Source organism: Pelecanus crispus, chromosome 25 (genome assembly GCF_030463565.1).
Source record: "Pelecanus crispus isolate bPelCri1 chromosome 25, bPelCri1.pri, whole genome shotgun sequence".
Lineage (NCBI taxonomy): Eukaryota > Metazoa > Chordata > Aves > Pelecaniformes > Pelecanidae > Pelecanus > Pelecanus crispus.
This window is the reverse complement of record NC_134667.1, coordinates 3128237-3149831: the sequence shown is the minus strand read 5'-3', so window position 1 is coordinate 3149831 and position 21595 is coordinate 3128237. Positions and strand designations below refer to the sequence as shown.

General features: G+C 62.8%; 2 protein-coding genes across 2 annotated transcripts; one reads left to right on the top strand and one right to left on the bottom strand.

Moving 5' to 3' along the window:
* The first annotated feature begins 1413 nt into the window (after positions 1-1413).
* LOC104038019 (trypsin-like) lies at positions 1414-9681 on the top strand. The gene is made up of 5 exons (XM_075724842.1): positions 1414-1459; positions 2368-2626; positions 6021-6274; positions 8939-9075; positions 9529-9681. Exons 1-5 carry the CDS (start codon positions 1414-1416, stop codon positions 9679-9681), a joined length of 849 nt encoding a protein of 282 aa, XP_075580957.1.
* A 4102-nt stretch (positions 9682-13783) lies between these two features.
* LOC142595971 (synaptophysin-like protein 1) lies at positions 13784-20769 on the bottom strand. The gene is made up of 5 exons (XM_075724844.1): positions 20701-20769; positions 17465-17583; positions 15904-16114; positions 14164-14340; positions 13784-13912 (listed from the first exon to the last, which is right to left on the bottom strand). Exons 1-5 carry the CDS (start codon positions 20767-20769, stop codon positions 13784-13786), a joined length of 705 nt encoding a protein of 234 aa, XP_075580959.1.
* Positions 20770-21595: the final 826 nt, after the last annotated feature.

Below are 21595 nucleotides of genomic sequence, written 5' to 3'. Positions count from 1 at the left end.
AGATGGAAGGAGGAAGGAAGGGGAGAAGGAGGAAGGAAGGGGAGATGGAAGGGGGAAGGAAGGGGAGATGGAAGGGGGAAGGAAGGGGAGATGGAAGGGGGAAGGAAGGGGAGCTGGGAGGAGGAAGGAAGGGGAGATGGAAGGAGGAAGGGGAGAAGGAAGGAGGAAGGAAGGGGAGAAGGAAGGAGGAAGGAAGGGGAGATGGAAGGAGGAAGGAAGGGGAGAAGGAAGGAGGAAGGGGAGAAGGAAGGAGGAAGGAAGGGGAGAAGGAAGGAGGAAGGGGAGAAGGAAGGAGGAAGGAAGGGGAGAAGGAAGGAGGAAGGGGAGAAGGAAGGAGGAAGGAAGGGAGAAGGAAGGAGGAAGGGAGAAGGAAGGAGGAAGGAAGGGGAGAAGGAAGGAGGAAGGAAGGGGAGATGGAAGGAGAAAGGAAGGGGAGAAGGAAGGAGGAAGGGGAGAAGGAAGGAGGAAGGAAGGGGAGAAGGAAGGAGGAAGGAAGGGGAGAAGGAAGGAGGAAGGAAGGGGAGATGGAAGGAGGAAGGGGAGAAGGAAGGAGGAAGGGGAGATGGAAGGAGGAAGGGAGATGGAAGAAGGAGGAAGGAAGGGGAGATGGAAGGAGGAAGGGGAGATGGAAGAAGGAGGAAGGAAGGGGAGATGGAAGGAGGAAGGGGAGATGGAAGGAGGAAGGGGAGAAGGAAGGAGGAAGGGGAGATGGAAGGAGGAAGGGGAGATGGAAGAAGGAGGAAGGAAGGGGAGATGGAAGGAGGAAGGGGAGATGGAAGAAGGAGGAAGGAAGGGGAGATGGAAGGAGGAAGGAAGGGGAGATGGAAGGAGGAAGGGGAGAAGGAAGGAGGAAGGGAGATGGAAGGAGGAAGGGGAGATGGAAGAAGGAGGAAGGAAGGGGAGATGGAAGGAGGAAGGGGAGATGGAAGAAGGAGGAAGGAAGGGGAGATGGAAGGAGGAAGGGGAGATGGAAGGAGGAAGGGGAGAAGGAAGGAGGAAGGGGAGATGGAAGGAGGAAGGGGAGATGGAAGAAGGAGGAAGGAAGGGGAGATGGAAGGAGGAAGGGGAGATGGAAGAAGGAGGAAGGAAGGGGAGATGGAAGGAGGAAGGGGAGATGGAAGAAGGAGGAAGGAAGGGGAGATGGAAGGAGGAAGGGGAGGTGGAAAGCAGCAGAAAGGAGGGCTGGAGGGAGGGAGGGAGGAAGGAAGGGGGGATGGAGGGAGGAAGGGAGGAGGGGAAGGAGGGATGGCAGGCGGGATGCTGGGACAGATGGAGGGGCAGGCAGGAGGGAGGGGACAGGCAGGAGCAGGGACAGGCAGGAGGAGGGAGGGACAGGAGCAGGGACAGGCAGGAGGAGGAGGGACGTCCAGGCTGGTGTCCCCACCGACCCTCGGCCATGTCCCCCTCAGGGCCATGGAGCTGCTGCTGCCCACCGCCCTGCTCCTGCTGCTGCTGACGGGTAGGTGGGGTCCCGCGTGTCCCCCCGTGTCGTCCCGTGTGTCCCCACGTGTGTCCCCGTGTCCCCAGGGATGGAGCCTGGGCAGGGGACACGGCTGGTGGCCCATGTCCCCATGGAGGGGACACGGCTGGTGGCCCATGTTCCCATGGAGGTAACCCTGGCAGGAGACATGTCTGGTGGCCCATGTCCCCATGGATGGAGCCTGGGCAGGGGACAGACATGTCTGGTGGCCCATGTCCCCACGGAGGGGACACATCTGGTGGCCCATGTTCCCACAGAGGGGACACGGGTAACCCTGGCAGGGGACACATCTGGTGGCCCATGTTCCCACGAAGGGGACATGGCTGGTGGCCCATGTCCCCATGGATGGAGCCTGGGCAGGGGACAGACATGTCTGGTGGCCCATGTCCCCATGGAGGGACACGGCTGGTGGCCCATGTTCCCATGAAGGGGACACAGCTGGTGGCCCATGTCCCCACGGAGGGGACACGGCTGGTGGCCCGTGTCCCCATGGAGGGGACACATCTGGTGGCCCATGTTCCCATGAAGGGGACACATCTGGTGGCCCATGTCCCCATGGAGGGGGCACGGCTGGTGGCCCATGTCCCCATGGAGGTAACCCTGGCAGGAGACACATCTGGTGTCCCATGTCTCAGTGGATGGAGCTTGGGCAGGGGACACGGCTGGTGGCCCCTGTCCCCATGAAGGGGACAGAGCTGGTGGCCCATGTTCCCATGGAGGGGACACAGCTGGTGCCATGTCCCCACGGAGGTAATCGTGGCAGGAGACATGTCTGGTGGCCCATGTCCCCATGGATGGAGCCTGGGCAGGGGACACGGCTGGTGGCCCACGTCCCCACGGAGGTAACCTAGGGCACGAACGCCTGGCGACCCGTCTCCTTCTGGCAGGAGGAGCCTGGGGACAGAACGCGCCTGGTGGCCCCTGCCCTGAGGGCCAGAAGGACGTCGGGAAGGGGGCGCAGCCAGTCTGTGTCCCCACGTCCCCGCCGGGCGGCCGGGCGGAGAAGGACGAGGACAGGATCATCGGGGGGTACCCCTGCATCCCCTTCTCCCAGCCCTGGCAGGTCTTCATCTACAGCCCCGTGCGCTGCGGCGGGATCCTGCTGCGGGACCGCTGGGTGCTCTCAGCCGCGCACTGCCAACGGAGGTAGGGACACCCTGCGGGGACGGGGGGACGCGGCCGGGGACGCGTGTGGGGACAGGGACACGGCCGGGGACACATGTGGGGACAGGGACACGGTTGGGGACACGTGTGGGGACAGGGACACGGTTGGGGGACGCGTGTGGGGAGAGGGACACGGCCGGGGACACGTCTGGGGACAGGGACACAGCTGGGGGATGCATGCGGGGAGAGGGACATGGCTGGGGGATGCATGTGGGGACAGGGACACGGCCGGGGACGCGTGTGGGGAGAGGGACATGGCTGGGGGACAAGGGATGGGGACAGGGACACGGCTGGGGGACGCGTGTGGGGAGAGGGACATGGCTGGGGGATGCATGTGGGGACAGGGAAACGGCCGGGGATGCGTGTGGGGACAGGGACATGGCCAGGGGACAAGGGATGGGGACAGGGACATGGCCAGGGGACACGTGTGGGGACAGGGACACGGCCGGGGACGCGTGTGGGGAGAGGGACATGGCCAGGGGACAAGGGATGGGGACAGGGACATGGCCGGGGGATGCGTGTGGGGAGAGGGACATGGCTGGGGGACAAGGAATGGGGACAGGGACACGGTTGGGGGACACGTGTGGGGACAGGGACATGGCCAGGGGACAAGGAATGGGGACAGGAACATGGCTGGGGGATGCGTGTAGGGACAGGGACATGGTGAAGGCATGGGGACACGGCTGGGGGATGCATGTGGGGAGAGGGACATGGAGAAGGCATGGGGACACGGCTGGGGGATGCGTGTGGGGAGAGGGACACAGCTGGGGGACAAAGGATGGGGACAGGGACGTGGTTGGGGGACAAGAGGTGGGGAGAGGGACATGGCCAGGGGACACAGACATGGTGAGGGCATGGGGACACGGACAGGGGACACGTGTGGGGACAAGGACAAGGCTGGGGGGCATGTGTGGGGACAGGGACACAGCTGGGAGACAAGGAATGGGGACAGGGACACGGCTGGGGGACGCGTGTGGGGACAGGGACATGGTGAGGGCATGGGGACACGGCTGGGGGACAAGGGATGGGGACAGGGACATGGCATGGGGACAGAGCCGGGGGACACGGCCTGGGGGCAGGGCCACGGGCGGTGGGGGCCAGGGGACACGTCCCGGGGGGACCCCGGGGGGGCGTGGGGCGGTGACTGTTCCCATGTGTCCCCCCCTTCCCTGCCCCACGTCCCCACATCCCACCCGGCCCCCTCGGCGCCCGTCCCATCCGCGTCCCCACGTCCCCCCCGTGTCCCATCCATGTGCCCCCCCCCGTCCCACCCCTGTGCCCACCCCTCTCCACGCCCGTCCCCATGTCCCATCTGTCCCCCCCACGTCCCCACGTGTCCCACCTGCGTCCCCTCCATGTCCCCATCCCCTTCCACATGCATCTCCATGTCCCCCCCCACGTCCCCACGTGCCACCCACGTCCCCACGCGCCACCCACGTCCCCATCCCCTTCCACCCCCATGGCCCCCCCATCTCTCTCCCTCCACATCTGTGTCCCCCAATGTCCCCATGCATCCCATCTGTCCCGTCTCCATGTCCCCCCAATGTCCCCCAAATGTCCCCATGTCCCCCCCAATGTCCCCATGCGTCCCATCTGTCCCATCTCCATGTCCCATCCACGTCCCCATGTCCCAAATGTCCCCCAAACGTCCTATGTCCCATCCATGTCGCCCCCATATCCCCATGTCCCATCTGCGTCCCCACGTGTCCCACCCGTCCCACGTCCCCTCCGTGTCCCCACGTGTCCCATCCCATGTCCCCACCCCTCTCCCCTCCCATCCCACGTCCCCTCCGTGTTCTGTGTCCCACCTCTCCGCACCCACCCCCATGTCCCCTCCATGTCCCCACCCGTCCCATGTCCCCACGTGTCCCCTCCATGTCCCACCTCTCCGCACCCATCCCATGTCCCCTCCATGTCCCCATGTGTCCCACCGCTCCCCACCCGTCCCATGTCCCCTCCATGTCCCCACGCGTCCCCATGTTCCCTCCGTGTCCCCCCGTGTCCCACTGCTCCCCACCCATCCCATGTCCCCACGTGTCCCCTCCGTGTCCCCACCCATCCCACATCCCCTCCATGTCCCCACCTGCCCCCATGTCCCCTCCATGTCCCCACATGTCCCACTGCTCCGCACCCATCCCATGTCCCCACATGTCCCCTCCATGTCCCCACCTGCCCCCATGTCCCCTCCGTGTCCCCCCATGTCCCACTGCTCCCCACCTGTCCCATGTCCCCTCCATGTCCCCTCCATGTCCCCACCCGCCCCCATGTCCCCTCCGTGTCCCCACGTGTCCCACCACTCCCCACCCGTCCCATGTCCCCACATGTCCCCTCCATGACCCCACCTGCCCCCATGTCCCCTCCATGTCCCCACATGTCCCCTCCATGTCCCCACATGTCCCACTGCTCCCCACCTGTCCCATGTCCCCTCCATGTCCCCTCCACGTCCCCACCCATCCCGCGTCCCCTCCATGTCCCCACCCATCCCGCGTCCCCTCCGTGTCCCCACGTGTCCCACCACTCCCCACCCGTCCCATGTCCCCACATGTCCCCTCCACGTCCCCACCCATCCCACGTCCCATCCATGTCCCACCTCTCCGCACCCATCCCATGTCCCCTCCACGTCCCCACGTGTCCCCACGTCCCCTCCGTGTCCCCCCGTGTCCCACCACTCCCCACCCATCCCATGTCCCCACGTGTCCCCGTGTCCCACCGCTCCCCACCCGTCCCACGTCCCCTCCATGTCCCCTCCATGTCCCCACCCGCCCCCATGTCCCCTCCGTGTCCCCACGCGTCCCACTGCTCCCCACCCGTCCCATGTCCCCTCCACGTCCCCCCCCGTGTCCCACCGCTCCCCACCCATCCCATGTCCCCACGTGTCCCACCGCTCCCCACCCGTCCCACGTCCCCTCCATGTCCCCACCCGCCCCCATGTCCCCTCCGTGTCCCCACGCGTCCCACCACTCCCCACCCATCCCATGTCCCCACGTGTCCCCTCCGTGTCCCCACGTGTCCCACCGCTCCCCACCCATCCCACGTCCCCTCCATGTCCCCTCCATGTCCCCACCCGCCCCCATGTCCCCTCCGTGTCCCCACGCGTCCCACCACTCCCCACCCATCCCATGTCCCCACGTGTCCCCTCCATGTCCCCCTGTGTCCCACCGCTCCCCACCCGTCCCACGTCCCCTCCATGTCCCCTCCATGTCCCCACCCGTCCCCTCCATGTCCCCACCCGCCCCCATGTCCCCTCCACGTCCCCCCCGCGTCCCGCCTCTCCCCACCCGTCCCACGTCCCCTCCACGTCCCCGCGCGTCCCCCATCCCCACGGCGTCACCTCCCTGTCTCCCTGCGTGCCCCCCGCCCCGCCCCGGGGCCGCAGCGGCCTGCGCCTGCGCCTGGGCGAGAACGACCTGCAGGTGCGGGAGGGGACGGAGCAGGAGCGGCAGGCGGTCAAGGTCATCCCCCACCCCGCCTTCGACGCCCAGACCCTCGACAACGACCTCATGCTCCTCAAGCTGGACCGCCCGGCGGCGCTGGGCAGCGCCGTGGAGCCCCTGGCCCTGCCCCGCTCCTGCGCCCCCCCCGGCACCACCTGCCTGGTCTCGGGCTGGGGCACCATCACCACCCCCAAAGGTCAGCCTCCAGCCGCCGGCGCCGCCCGCGTGGGCCTGCCACGTTGGGCGCCTGCACGAAGCCCCCGGAGAGACCCCCGGAGAGACCCCCGGAGGGCCCCCGTAGGGCCCCTGGTAGAGACCCCCGTAGAGACCCCGTAGGGCCCACGGTAGAGACCCTGGTACAGCCCCCGGTACAGCCCCGGAAGGGCCCCCGGTAGGGCCCCTGGTACAGCCCCCGTAGGGCCCCGGTCAAGCCCCCGTAGAGACCCCCGGTAGAGCCCCCGTAGAGACCCCCGTAGAGACCCCCGGTACAGCCCCAGAAGGGCCCCGGTAGGGCCCCCGTAGAGACCCCCGGTAGAGACCCCCGTAGAGAACCCCGGTAGAGACCCCCAGTAGGGCCCCCATAGAGACCCCCGTAGAGACCCCGTAGGGCCCGCGGTAGAGACCCCGTAGGGCCCCGGAAGGGCCCCTGGTAGGGCCCCGGTCAAGCCCCCGTAGAGACCCCCGGTAGAGCCCCCAGTAGGGCCCCCGTAGAGACCCCCGTAGAGTCCTGGTAGAGACCCCCGGTACAGCCCCAGAAGGGCCCCGGTAGAGCCCTCGTAGAGACCCCGGTAGAGACCCCCGGTAGGGCCCCCGTAGAGACCCCCGTAGAGAACCCCGGTAGAGACCCCATAGAGACCCCCGTAGGGCCCGCGGTAGAGACCCTGGTAGACTCCCGGTACAGCCCCGGAAGGGCCCCCGGTAGGGCCCCTGGTACAGCCCCCGTAGGGCCCCGGTCAAGCCCCTGTAGAGACCCCCGGTAGAGCCCCCAGTAGGGCCCCCGTAGAGACCCCCGTAGAGTCCTGGTAGAGACCCCCGGTACAGCCCCAGAAGGGCCCCGGTCGAGCCCTCGTAGAGACCCTGGTAGAGACCCCCGGTAGGGCCCCCGTAGAGACCCCCGGTAGAGACCCCCGGTAGAGACCCTGTAGGGCCCCAGTCGAGCCCTCATAGAGACCCCGGTAGAGACCCCCGGTCGGGCCCCCGTAGAGACCCCCGTAGAGAACCCCGGTAGAGACCCCCGTAGAGAACCCCGGTAGAGACCCCCGTAGGGCCTGCGGTAGAGACCCCGTAGGGCCCCGGAAGGGCCCCTGGTAGGGCCCCGGTCAAGCCCCCGTAGAGACCCCCGGTAGAGCCCCCAGTAGGGCCCCCGTAGAGACCCCCGTAGAGTCCTGGTAGAGACCCCCGGTACAGCCCCAGAAGGGCCCCGGTCGAGCCCTCGTAGAGACCCCGGTAGAGACCCCCGGTAGGGCCCCCGTAGAGACCCCCGGTAGAGACCCTGTAGGGCCCCAGTCGAGCCCTCGTAGAGACCCCGGTAGAGACCCCCGGTCGGGCCCCCGTAGAGACCCCCGTAGAGAGAGACCCCCGTAGAGACCCTGTAGGGCCCCAGTCAAGCCCCCGTAGAGACCCCCCGTAGAGACCCCTGGTCGAGCCCTTGTAGAGACCCCCCGTAGAGACCCCCCGTAGAGAGAGACCCCCCATAGAGAGAGACCCCCCATAGAGAGAGACCCCCCATAGAGAGAGACCCTGTAGGGCCCCAGTCGAGCCCCCGTAGAGACCCCCCGTAGAGACCCCTGGTCGAGCCCTCGTAGAGACCCCCCGTAGAGACCCCCCGTAGAGAGAGACCCCCCGTAGAGCCGGCACAGCAAAGGTGGAGCGAGCCCGTGGTTAAAGTTCTGGCAGAGCCAGGCCAAAGGCACAGCAAAGCCGTAGTGAGAGCTGGGGTAAAGCCCCAGTAAACCTGGGGTAAAGCCCCAGTAAACCTGGGGTAAAGCCCTAGTAAACACGTAGTAAAGCCCTAGTGAACCCATAGTAAAGCCCTAGTAAACCCATCACAGCAAAGGTGGAGCGAGCCCGTGGTTAAAGTTCTGGCAGAGCCAGGCCAATGGCACAGCAAAGCCGTAGTGAGAGCTGGGGTAAAGCCCTAGCAAAACCATAGTAAAGCCCTAGTAAACCCATAGTAAAGCCCTAGTACAGTTGTAGCAAACTCATCATAGTAAAGGTACAGTGAGCCCCTGGTTAAAGTTCTGGCAGAGCCAGGCCAAAGGCACAGCAAAGCCGCAGTGAAACCTGGGGTAAAGCCCTAGTAAACCTGGGGTAAAGCCCTAGTAAACCTGGGGTAAAGCCCTAGTAAACCTGGGGTAAAGTCCATAGTACAGTTGTAGCAAAGCCATTACAGCCAGGCCAAAGGCACAGCAAAGCCGTAGTGAGAGCCGGGGTAAAGCCCTAGTAAAACCTCGGGTAAACCCGTGGCAAGCCCTAGTAAACCCATAGTAAAGCCCTAGTAAGGCTAACCTATAACTAACCTAGAAGTAACTGATGCATAACCTATACATAACCCAGGAGTAACTGCGGCCTAACCTATAACTAACCTAGGAGTAGCTGCGGCCTAACCTATAAGTACCCTATAAACAACCTACGAGCAGCCTACGCGTAACCTATAAGTAACCGATGCGTAACCCATAAGCAACCTATGAATCACCTAGGAGTAAGCGATGCTCAACCTAGGAGTAACCAATGCACAATCTAGGAGTAACCTAGGAGTAACCTAGGAGTAACCTAGGAGTAACCTAGGAGTAGGGCCGGGCACAGCCCAGCGGCCCCCGGGGGGTCCCCCCGCCCCCCCTGACCCCTCCCCCGCCTGCAGTGACCCTCCCCCGGCACCTGATCTGCGCCTACGTGGACATCGTCCCCCTGGCCGCCTGCCGCCAGGCCTACGCGCAGCGCGTCACCCCCAACATGATCTGCGCCGGGGTGCGCAACCAGCGCATCGACTCCTGCCAGGTACCCCCAAATCCCACCCCCACCCCCCCCCCCGGGACCCCCAACCCCACCGTTGGCCCACCCTGGGAAGAGGGACCCCCCCCTCCCCCCCACGAATGCCCCATGGACAAGGAGCCCCCCCCACAATTTATGGGCTCCTATTGGGTAAGAGGAACCCCAAGCTCAGGGAACCCCCAAAATTATGGGTGTGTCCCCCCCAAAATCCAGGGCCGCCCCACGCCCCAAATCCACGTCTCCCCGCTCCTGGCCACCCCAAACCCACCCCATCCCACCCTGGTGTCCCCCCAACCCCACGTGTCCTCCAGCCCGAGGATCTCCCGCCTCATTGCGTGTCCCCTCCCCCCCCACCGCCCCAAAACCTGGTCCTAAGGGCGTGGCCCCCCCCCCCCAACCCCCGGTCCCCACCTCGGGGTGTCCCCGTCCCCCCCCAACCGCTGCCCCCTCTGCCCGTAGGGTGACTCCGGGGGGCCGCTGTCCTGCAACGGGACCCTCCAGGGCATCGTGTCGTGGGGGCTGCAGACCTGCGCCCTGCCCGGCCACCCGGGCGTCTACACCCGCGTCTGCAACTACGTGGGTTGGATCAAGGACACCATGAACAACAACTAGGAGCTGGTGTCCCCCCCGGCCGGGCCACCAAAAACCGCGAGGAGGGACACAGGGACACGGATCTGGGCCACCACGGACCAGTTAGGGACAGGGACATGGATCTGGGCCACCACGGACCACAATTAGGGACAGGGACACGGATCTGGGCCACCAAAAACCACGAGGAGGGACACAGGGACACGGATCTGGGCCACCACGGACCACAGTTAGGGACAGGGACACGGATCTGGGCCACCACGGACCAGTTAGGGACAGGGACACGGATCTGGGCCACCACAGACCACAGTTAGGGACAGGGACACGGATCTGGGCCACCACGGACCAGTTAGGGACAGGGACACGGATCTGGGCCACCACGGACCAGTTAGGGACAGGGACACGGATCTGGGCCACCAAAAACCACGAGGAGGGACACAGGGACACGGATCTGGGCCACCACGGACCACAGTTAGGGACAAGGACACGGATCTGGGCCACCACGGACCAGTTAGGGACAGGGACACGGATCTGGGCCACCACGGACCACAATTAGGGACAGGGACACGGATCTGGGCCACCACGGACCACAATTAGGGACAGGGACACGGATCTGGGCCACCACGGACCAGTTAGGGACAGGGACACGGATCTGGGCCACCACGGACCAGTTAGGGACAGGGACACGGATCTGGGCCACCAAAAACCACGAGGAGGGACACAGGGACACGGATCTGGGCCGCCACGGACCAGTTAGGGACAGGGACACGGATCTGGGCCACCACGGAACACAATTAGGGACAGGGACACGGATCTGGGCCACCACGGACCAGTTAGGGACAGGGACACGGATCTGGGCCACCACGGACCACAATTAGGGACAGGGACACGGATCTGGGCCACCACGGACCAGTTAGGGACAGGGACACGGATCTGGGCCACCAAAAACCACAAGGAGGGACACAGGGACACGGATCTGGGCCGCCACGGACCAGTTAGGGACAGGGACACGGATCTGGGCCACCACGGACCACAGTTAGGGACAGGGACACGGATCTGGGCCACCACAGACCAGTTAGGGACAGGGACACGGATCTGGGCCACCACGGACCACAGTTAGGGACAGGGACACGGATCTGGGCCACCACGGACCAGTTAGGGACAGGGACACGGATCTGGGCCACCATGGACTACGACTATGGACATAAAAACAGATCTGGGCCACCATAGACCACAGCCAGGGACACAGGGACATGGATCTGGGCCACCACGGACTACAACTAGGGACATAAAAACACAGATCTGGGCCACCACGGACCAGTTAGGGACACACAGACACGGATCTGGGCCACCACAGACCACAGATCTGGGCCACCATGGAGCACAGTGGGACAGAGACATGGATCTGGGCCACCACGGACCAGTTAGGGACACACAGACACGGATCTGGGCCACCACAGACCACAGATCTGGGCCACCACAGACTACGACTAGGGACACACAGACACGGATCTGGGCCACCATGGACCACAGTTAGGGACAGAGACACGGATCTGGGCCACCACAGACCACAACTAGGGACAGAGACATGGATCTGGGCCACCATGGTCCACAGATCTGGGCCACGACAGGCCATGAATGTGGGCCACCATGGACTACAGCTAGGGACACAGAGACACGGATCTGGGCCACCATGGATCTGGGCCACCACGGACTGTAACTTGGGACAGAGAGACACAGATCTGGGCCACCGCAAACCACAGATCTGGGCCACCACAAACCACAGATCTGGGCCACCATGAATGGAAACCGGGGACATGAATCTGGACCACCATGGACCCCAACTATGGACACAGACTCAGGCCACCACAACTAGGGACATGGGGACACAGAGCTGGGCCACCACAGACCACAGCTGGGGACCCAGATCCGGGCCACCACAGCCCACAGCCGGGGACCCAGATCTGGGCCACCACAGCCCACAGCCGGGGACCCAGATCCGGGCCACCACAGCCCACATCTAGAAGACAGAAGACGCGGGGACACAGACGTGGACCTGAGATCACGGAGGGGACGCAGATTTGGGGGCGGGGAGGGGGGGAGGAACAATAAAGCAGAAGCAAAAATCAAACCCCAACCTTGAGTTCATCTCTACAACCCCTCCCACCCCACCAAGCCCCGCCCCCAACTCCCCCCCCAGCACCCCACGGAGGTCCCAGACGGGGGTGGGGGTGGCGTCCTGGTAGCCCAAGCCCCCCCAGATACAGATTCTTGGGGTTCTACAATAATCTCTTTATTGAGGCAGTTGCAGAAGATGGGGTGGGGGACAGGGGACAGAGATGCCCCACCCCGGCGAGGAGGTGGTGGTGGGGACGGGGGACATTCACATAACAGCAAGAAATCGGGGGTGGGTGGGGACAAGCCAGCGGAGATGACCTGAACTCTGGCGACCCACGGGCTCCGTCAAGCCACGGTCACCTTAACTCTGCCCGAGAAGACAAGAAGCTGAGGAAGAGCGCGATGGTGGGGACTGTAGTGTTCGTCCCCGCCCGGTCCCCGAGGGTAGGAGGAGTTGGGGAGCCGGGCAGGGGGTGCCAGGGGTGTCCGACACCCATGGGTGGAGCCCTGAGAGGATGGAGGGGGAGGGGGGCTGGGGGCGACTCGGCCTGGACCAAGGCAGACGACTCGGGTCTGGATCAAGATGGCCGTCGGCGGTCAACGTGCGTTGAGAAAGACTCAACTGGAAGAGGTCGATCCAGGTCCGGACCGACCCAGCCACCAGCAGGTCTCCGACTACTCAACCACCAATGATTCCCGTAGGTCAGAAACAGGCCAATCGGAGAAAGGGAAGCCGGGCTCGGTGACCTCGACTGAGCCAACCGCCAACGGGCACGGCAGGTCTCGACCAACCCAACCTTGGTGCAAGGCGACGGTCTCCAAGGAGCCAATAGGAAGAGGCCAAGGTCTGGGCTGAGCCAACCACGATGACCCACCCAGGCCGAGAGGAACTCAACCAAAGCCAAACCCAGCTCAACCAATCACAGTCTTGATCAAATTAACCAACAATGGTCAAATCAGCTTTGGACCGGGCCAATTGGAAGAGGCCAGTTCAGATCTGCTCCAACCCAGCCACCAATGGTCAACTCCCGATCTGGATCCGGCCACGCCCTACTGGTCAACCTTACTCTTGACCAACTCAACACAAATCTTGGCCAACCTGAGTCAGTCCCCACCCAGCCCAACAGCAATTGGCCAATCCAGGCCTGGTCCAAGCCCCTTACCGATGACCAATCCCAGGTCTGGACCAACCAACCACCACAGGTCAACCAAGGTCTACAACAACCCAATGAGATGAGCCCAACCCAAATATCAGCTAACTCAACCAACGGTCAACCCAAGTCAAGACCGACTCAACCAATCCCTGCCCAGCACAACCGGACTGGGCCAATCCAGGCCTTGTCCAACCCAAGCACTGATCAACCAACCCCAAGCCTGCCCCACCAAGCAACCACCAATGATCACCGAAGCTCTACCGGAAGGCAACGAGACAAGCCCAACCCAACCAATGGTCAAGCCAAGTCAAGAGCAGCTTGACCAATCCCCACGCCGCCCAAGCACAAGGGGCGGGAGAAGGACCCAGGTGAGACCGGTGAAGATCAATCCAACCTCATCTCCCACGTACCCACCTCGCCCTGCTCCAACCGCAGCCAATCCGTGCCCGTGGCCAACTGGAAGAGGCCAAGCCAACGCCGCCGGCCCAGCCCCCAACCCACGGGGTGGCCGTCGCTGGGCCGCACCCACCCCGCCCTGAGGAACATTTCGACCGCCTTCCTCCTGGCACCTCCCACCGGGCAGCTCGCATCCCCTCCGGCAATAAAATAACCATAAAAAAAACCCCCCGCCCGAAACGCCCCAAAATCTAGCAATGCCAAGAAAAAAAAAAAAAATAAAACCACCCAGAGCAACGACGACAAAAAAAAAAATAAAGGATCCAGTGGCATCTCCCCGGAGAAGGACTCAAGACGGCGCCGGTGACAACTGCACGGTGGGGACGAGGAAGGTGGGAAGGTTGTGAGGGGACACACGCACCGTAGAGCCGCGCCGTGGGGGGGTGGGGCGGCGGGGGTTACATGGCGGCCGGCACGGCGGTGGGGGCCGCGGTGGGGGCCGGCGCGGCCGGGCGGTGGAAGTTGGTCTCCTTGTAGACGAACCAAGAGCTGCCGGCCCAGAGCACCAAGTTGAGGAAACCGAAGACCTGGTAGGCGGGATGGAAGATGTAAAACCACGCCCAGACGCCACCCCCCGCTGCGCCTCAGTTTCCCCGATGTCTCCAAACCCCCCCTTCCCCTCAGGACCCCCCAGCTCTGCCTCAGTTTCCCCCCTCACCTCTCCCCTCCACCAACGCCCACCCCCAGGGTCCCCGTTGAACCTTGGTTTCTTCAAGAGGTTCCTCAACCGCTGTCAAGCACCCAACCCTGCCTCAGTTTCCCCGCCCCGAGGACCCACCACGGAGATGTTGAGGGACCCCATGGGGGTGACCCCCGCGGAGAAGCAGGTCACGGTGGGGATGTGGCAGTTGGGCAGGGGGGCTGCCGTTGAGGTCTTCACGTCCGTCAGGGCCTTGGCCCACGCCGAGCTGCTCACCAGCCACAGGAAGGAGAAGGCCACGGTGACCAGAAAGTCCTGGGGGGGACACGGGAGGGGGTCAACGGGACCCCAAAAATGAGGGGAGGGGCTGAGGGGGACACAGCATGGTTGGCTTGGGACCTGGGGGGACCCCAGAAGCTGGGGGCTGGAGAGCACAACTGTGGTGGACCCAACTGTGGTGGACCCCAAGCCCCACAGATCTGGGGGGGGGGGCCAAAAATCTGGGTGTTGGAGAGGACAACTGTGGTGGGCCCAACTGTGGTGGATCTCAAGCCCCACAGACTTGGGGGACCCCAAAATCTGGGGGCTGGAGAGGACAACTGCGGAGGACCCAACCATGGTGGACCCCAAGCCCCACAGACCTGGAGGGACCCCAAAATCTGGGGGCTGGAGGACAAAACCATGGTGGACCTCAAGCCCCACAGACCTGGGGGGACCCCAAAATCTGGGGGCTGGAGGACAAAACCATGGTGGACCTCAAGCCCCACAGATCTGGGGGGACCCCAAAATCTGGGGGCTGGAGAGTCCAACCATGGTGGACCCAACTGTGGTGGACCCCAAGTCCCACAGACCTGGGGGGACCCCAAAACCTGGGGGCTGTAGAAACCCCCAATTCCCTCGGGGGGCCCCAAGGACGACCGATCTGGGAAGGGAGACCCCAAAACCTGGGGGCTTGGAGGGGGCAGCCCCCCAATTCCCATGGAGGACCCCAAAATCTTGGGACTGGGAAGGTGGGGAGCCCCACCCGCTCACTTTCCCCAGACTGGGAGGGGGAGACCCCCAATTCTTGCTCCCAGGCTGTTCCCTGCTTCCCCCCCGCCCCCCCAGATTTGCCCCCCTCCCACCCCTACACAATTTGGGGGGGGGAAATGGGGTAGCAGGGGTTTGGGGCGGGGCTAAGGGCCCCCCAAAAGGGGGCGGGGCACTTACCCCGCGTCCTGTCCATGGCAGCAGCAGGAGAAAAGTTCAGAGAACGGTTAATGACCCCCCCAAACGTCCCCCCCCACCATGGGGCCCTCACCCCACATTGGGGGGGAGGCCAAGACTACAACTCCCACGATGCCTCACAAGGGGGTGGGGAGTGCAAAGGCTCATGGGAGCTGTAGTCCAGGCAACGGGGCCACCCCACAGCCAACCTAGGACCCATTATGGGAGCTGTAGGCCAACCAAGGGGTCTTCACCCAAGCGTGGGGCAGGAGATGGGTGGGTGGGTGGAGGGGTGGGTGGACACATGGACAAGACCAGGATGGACAGACGGAGGAGACCAAGGCGGACACGTGGAGGAGACCAGGACGGACGGACACGTGGAGGAGACCAGGACAGACGGACACGTGGAGGAGACCAGGACAGACGGACACGTGGAGGAGACCAGGACAGACGGACACGTGGAGGAGACCAGGACAGACGGACACGTGGAGGAGACCAGGACAGACGGACACGTGGAGGAGACCAGGACGGACGCACGGACACACGGGGGAGACCAGGGCGGACGGACACAGAAGACCAAGATGGACACACACACAGAGAAGACCAGGACGGACGGACACACACACGGAGGAGACCAGGACAGACGGACGCAGAAGACCAAGACGGACTCACCACCAAGGGCAGCTTCCCGCCCGCCCCGCGGTAGAGGTGGAAGTAGCCCAGGTAGAGGGCGAGGGCGGCCATGCTGTAGAGGAAGGCGAAGACGGCCACCGTGACGAAGAACTGGGCCGAGGAGGAGAAGTCACCAACCAGGTGGACATCTTCCGTCCACGTCATGTTGCACAGCTTGGTCAACGAGGGCTTGAAGGTGGCGTAGTTCAACCTGGGGGATGCCGGGACGGTGGCTGAGGTGGGGGGTCCTCTCCCACCCACGCCCCCCCGAACCCTGCCCGGGTCTTCTCTCAACTTCTACAGATGCTGTCCGGCCAACCGTACAGCGCTGGCGCCCAACCGCCGCCTCTCTCCTCTTCATCACTTGGGTTGGAGAAGATCTCCTCCTCCTCTCCTGACCCCTCAAAGGCCTCCAAACCCTTGGGTTGGCCAACCGTACGGCTCTCAAACCCAACTTGCCTCTTCTGCACCCACGTTTGAGGGACCCTCATCTCCTCTTGGACCTCCAAACGTCCCCCAACCCTCCCCAGAACTTGAGGAGGTGGAGGTCCCACCACTTGAGAAGACCTTTATGACGCCTCTTGGAGCTTCAGGAATCTCCCACCCCTTCCCAGACCTCCATTTTCCATCGCCCACGTTCTACAGCTGCTGGTTGGCCAACCGTACAGCTCTCAAACCCAGCTGGTGCTTCTCCTCTTCCTTGTCCATGTCTGAGGGACCTTCTTGGACCTTCAGCCATCTCCCACCCCTTCCCAGACCTCCATTTTCCATCGCCCACGTTCTACAGCTGCTGGTTGGCCGGCCGTACAGTTCTCAAACCCAACTGCTGCTTCTCTGCTATGACCCACCATGTGAGGAGACCTTCATCACGCCTGTTGGACCTTCTTGAACTTCTTGGATCTTCAGCCATCTCCCACCCCTTCCCAGACCTCCCTTTTCCACCGCCCACGTTATCCAATGGCTGGTTGGCCAACCGTACAGCTCTCAAACCCAACCGCTGCTTCTCTTCTACATCCCACGCTTTGAAAACACCTTCATGACTCCTCTTGGACCTTCTTGGACCTTCAGCCATCTCCCAACCCTTCCCAGACCTCCATTTTCCATCGCCCATGCTCTCCAACGGCTGGTTGGCCAACCGTAGAGCTCTCAAACCCAACTGCTATTTGTTTTCTCCTCCCCATCCATGTTTGAAGGACCTTCTTGGACCTTCAGCCATCTCCCACCCCTTCCCAGACCTCCATTTTCCACCAGCCACGTCCCATAGCTGCTGATTGGCCGGCCGTGTGACCCCAACTGGCCATTACCCGCCTCTTCTATCCCAACTCGGAGCTTCAAGGGATCCCATTGGCCCCTCCAGATCCCCCCCAACACCCTCTAGAAGAGCCGATTGGCCAACCAGAGGGCTCCTCCCACCCACCCCATCCCTCATGCCGGATTTCCACCACCCTTCCCACCTCCCCCAGCCACTGTCCCACCAATCGGATGCACCGAGGCTGCCCCCCAGGCTCCGCCCCCCAACCTCCCGCCGGCCAATCAGCATCGAGGATGGGGGGAGCCTCACCGGAAGGGGTAGGCGAAGGAGGCGGTGACGGTGGTGTTGGGTTGGCCATTGCAGCTGATCCAGAAGGAGACGGCCCCGCTGTAACCCCCGCAGGTGGAGAAGGCGAAGATGGAGAAAAACTGCCGGAAAAGGAGAAAAAAAAAACGATTTTCACCCCAAAAAATACCCCCCAAAATTTATCAGCAAAAAAAAAAAAAAAAAAAAAAAAAAGACCAAAAATGTGAGTTATTGGGGGGGAAAAAGCCAGAAAGGGGCTTCTTAAATTTTAATTTTTACTCTTTTTTTCCCCTCTAAATTTAAATTTTCAGATTTAAGTTGCTGAACAAAAACAGGAAAAAAAAAATTATCCTCACCAAAAAAAATAAAAAATAATGATCAGGTAAAAAAAAAACAACTAAAAACCCAACAAAAATTCTAATTATTAAGAGAAAAAACAAACAGAAAAGGGCTTTTTTAATTTCAATTTTCTAATTTAAACTTTCAAATCTAACCTGTTAGAAAAAAGAAACAAGAAACACGATTTTCACCAAATAAAACCAGAACTAATGATTAGCCAATAAACCAACCAAAAACCAGCCAAAAATGCAAATTATTAGGGCAAAAAGAAGCAGGAAGTGGCTTTTTTAATTTTAATTTTTAAATTCATTTAAATTTTCAAAGTTAAATTACTGGAAAGAAATAGGGAAACCCAGAAATTTTCGTTAAATAAAACCCAAAATAATGATTAGCCAAAAAAAGCCCCCAAAATGTGAATTATTGGGGGAAAAAACGACAGAAATGGGGGTGTTTGGAGGAGCTGTTAACCCCCAATTAGAGCTATCAAGGATTCATTTAATTAAACATATTTTAACAGGAACTTAAATGAATTTAAATTTGCAGAATTTAACCTTTCTGAATGTTCAATATTTATTTTCCCCATTTAAATTTGTAACTGCAAGCTGGTAGAAAAAAAATAGAAAAAAGGATTTTCCCCAAATGAAACCGAAACTCCTGATTAGCCAAAAAACTCAACCAAAAACCAGCCGAAAATTTGAATTATTGAGGAAAAACGAGCCAGAAACGGGGGCGTTTGTAGCAACCATCAACCCCCGCCTGCAGCCATCGGAGCAGCGACGGAGCGCAATTTATTTCAAGGGCAATTTTAATTAAATTCATTCTAAATAATTTACCCTTTTTAAACTCTTAAAATTCAATCCAAGTTTTAATCCGGCATCTAGTTTCCGGCTTAATTTTCAATCTAATTTTTAATTTTGGACCGACTGCCGACATTCCCTTTCCACGCTTCCCGTTCCTTTTTCCTCTTTAATTTCCCTACTGGCTTCTTGCGTTTCATTTTTAATTCCGCTCCATTTCGGAATTCGTTTCCTGGTTTTACTTTAACCGTTACTGGGGGTTTTTTTTACGTAAAAATCAAACTTTAATTGAACTTAACCTTCGCTACAGCCTCAGGAATGCTCCCAGTCCCTCCCAGTAACCCACCCAGTCCCTCCCAGTAAGCCCCCAGTCCCTCCCAGTAACCCACCCAGTCCCTCCCAGTAACCCACCCAGTCCCTCCCAGTAACCCACCCAGTCCCTCCCAGTAAGCCCCCAGTGCCCTCCAGTCATACCCAGTAACCCCCCCAGTCCCTCCCAGTAAGCCCCCAGTCACACCCAGTAAGCCCCCAGTCACACCCAGTAAGCCCCCAGTGCCCTCCAGTCATACCCAGTAACCCCCCCAGTCCCTCCCAGTGCCCCCCAGTAAGCCCCAGTCCCTCCAATTCACACCAATCCCTTCCCAATCCCTCCCAGTCCCCTCCAGTCCCTCCCAGTTCACTCCAGCCCCCTCCCAGTGCCCCCAGCCCCTCCCACTGCCCCCCAAAACCCTCCCAGTCCCTCCCAGTGCCCCCCCAAACCCCTCCAGCCCCTCCCAGTGCCCCCCAAAACCCTTCCCAGTGCCCCCCAGTCCCTCCCACTTCTCCCAGTTCCCTCCACTCCCAGCCCCAGTTCCCCCAGTGCCCCCCAAACCCTTCCCAGTGCCCTCCAGTCCCTCCCAGTTCTCCCAGTGCCCCCCAGCCCCCTCCCAGTGCCCCCCAGCCCTCTCCCAGTCTCTCCCAGTCCCCCCAGTACCTCCCAGTCCGCCCCCAAACCCTTACCAGTTCCCCCCAGTCCCCCCAGCCCCCTCCAGTTCCCCCAGTTCTCCCAGTTCCCCCCCAAACCCCTTCCCAGTTCTCCCACTTCCCCCTAGTTCTCCCAGTTCCCAAACCCTTCCCCAGTTCTCCCAGTTCCCCCCCAGTCTTTCCCAGTCCCCCCCAGTCTCTTCCAGTGCCCCCAGTTCCCCGCACGCACCCACTGCAGGCCCCGCACCAGCCCCAGCGGCTCCTTGACGGGGCCCCCAGCCCCCCCCAGCGCCCCCCCAGTGCCCCCCCCCAGTCTCTCCCAGTCCCCCCCAGTCTCTCCCAGTGCCCCCAGCGCCCCCCCAGTGCCCCCCCCAGTCTCTCCAGTCCCCCCCAGTCTCTCCCAGTGCCCCCAGTTCCCCGCACGCACCCACTGCAGGCCCCGCACCAGCCCCAGCGGCTCCTTGACGGGGCCCAGCCCCCCCCAGCGCCCCCCAGTCCCCCCCCAGTCTCTCCCAGTCCCCCCCAGTCTCTCCCAGTGCCCCCAGCGCCCCCCCAGTGCCCCCCCCAGTCTCTCCCAGTCCCCCCCAGTCTCTCCCAGTGCCCCCAGTTCCCCGCACGCACCCACTGCAGGCCCCGCACCAGCCCCAGCGGCTCCTTGACGGGGCCCAGCCCCCCCCAGCGCCCCCCCAGTGCCCCCCCCAGTCTCTCCCAGTCCCCCCCAGTCTCTCCCAGTGCCCCCAGTTCCCCGCACGCACCCACTGCAGGCCCCGCACCAGCCCCCAGCGGCTCCTTGACGGGGCCCAGCCCCCCCCAGCGCCCCCCCAGTCCCCCCCCAGTCTCTCCCAGTCCCCCCCAGTCTCTCCCAGTGCCCCCAGTTCCCCCCCAGCCCCCCCCAGTCTCTCCCAGTCCCCCCAGTCTCTCCCAGTGCCCCCAGTTCCCCGCACGCACCCACTGCAGGCCCCGCACCAGCCCCAGCGGCTCCTGACGGGGCCCAGCCCCCCCCAGCGCCCCCCCAGTCCCCCCCAGTCCTCTCCCAGTCCCCCCCAGTCTCTCCCAGTGCCCCCAGTTCCCCCCCAGCCCCCCCCAGTCTCTCCCAGTCCCCCCCAGTCTCTCCCAGTGCCCCCAGTTCCCCGCACGCACCCACTGCAGGCCCCGCACCAGCCCCAGCGGCTCCTTGACGGGGCCCAGCCCCAGCCGCAGCCCCGACATCTTCCTCCGCCGCGCGCCGGAAGTGACGTCAGCCCCGGGGGCGGGGCCGCGCTTGGCCGCCAACCCCCGCGTCGTTTGCATCGCGCGCCCCGCCCCCCGGCCCGCGCCCGCCTCGTTTGCATCGCGGCCCCGCCCCTCCCAGCCATTGGCCCGCCGGTTGCGTAGCCACGCCCCCTCCCGCGTCTCATTTGCATACGCCACCCGCCGATTGGCTGTCGGGTGCGTGGCCACGCCCCCCAGCGAGCAGCCTCGTTTGCATAACGCGGCTCAGTTGGGCCCCGCCCTCCTCATTTGCATAACACAAGCTTTCCCGGGCGGATTTTATTTGCCTGCTCATTTACATAGCCACGCCCCCGTCCGCTCAGCGCATTTGCATAACCCACAGCCCCTCCCCAAGGGGGACGCGCTGCTGATGACATCACAGCAGCTCGCCACCCCCGCCCAATCAGCACCAGGCAGGGGCGTGGCTTGCACCAGCAGGGGGTGGGGCCATGCGGTAGCTCCGCCCCCTCCCCAGGCCCCGCCCCCTGCTCCCCAGGGTCCTACAGCCCCCGCCTGCCCCAGGGCCCCCAAATCCCCCAGGGACCCCCCAACTGCCTTCCACTGCCCCCCAAATCCCCCCAACTGCCTTCCACTGCCCCCCAACTGCTCCAGGGCCCTCCAGCTGCCCCCCAAATCCCCCCAACTGCCCCCCAAATCCCCCCAGGGACCCCCAACTGCCTTCCACTGCCCCCCAACTGCTCCAGGGCCCTCCAGCTGCCCCCCAAATCCCCCCAACTGCCCCCCAAGTCCCCCCAACTACCTTCCACTGCCCCCCAACTGCTCC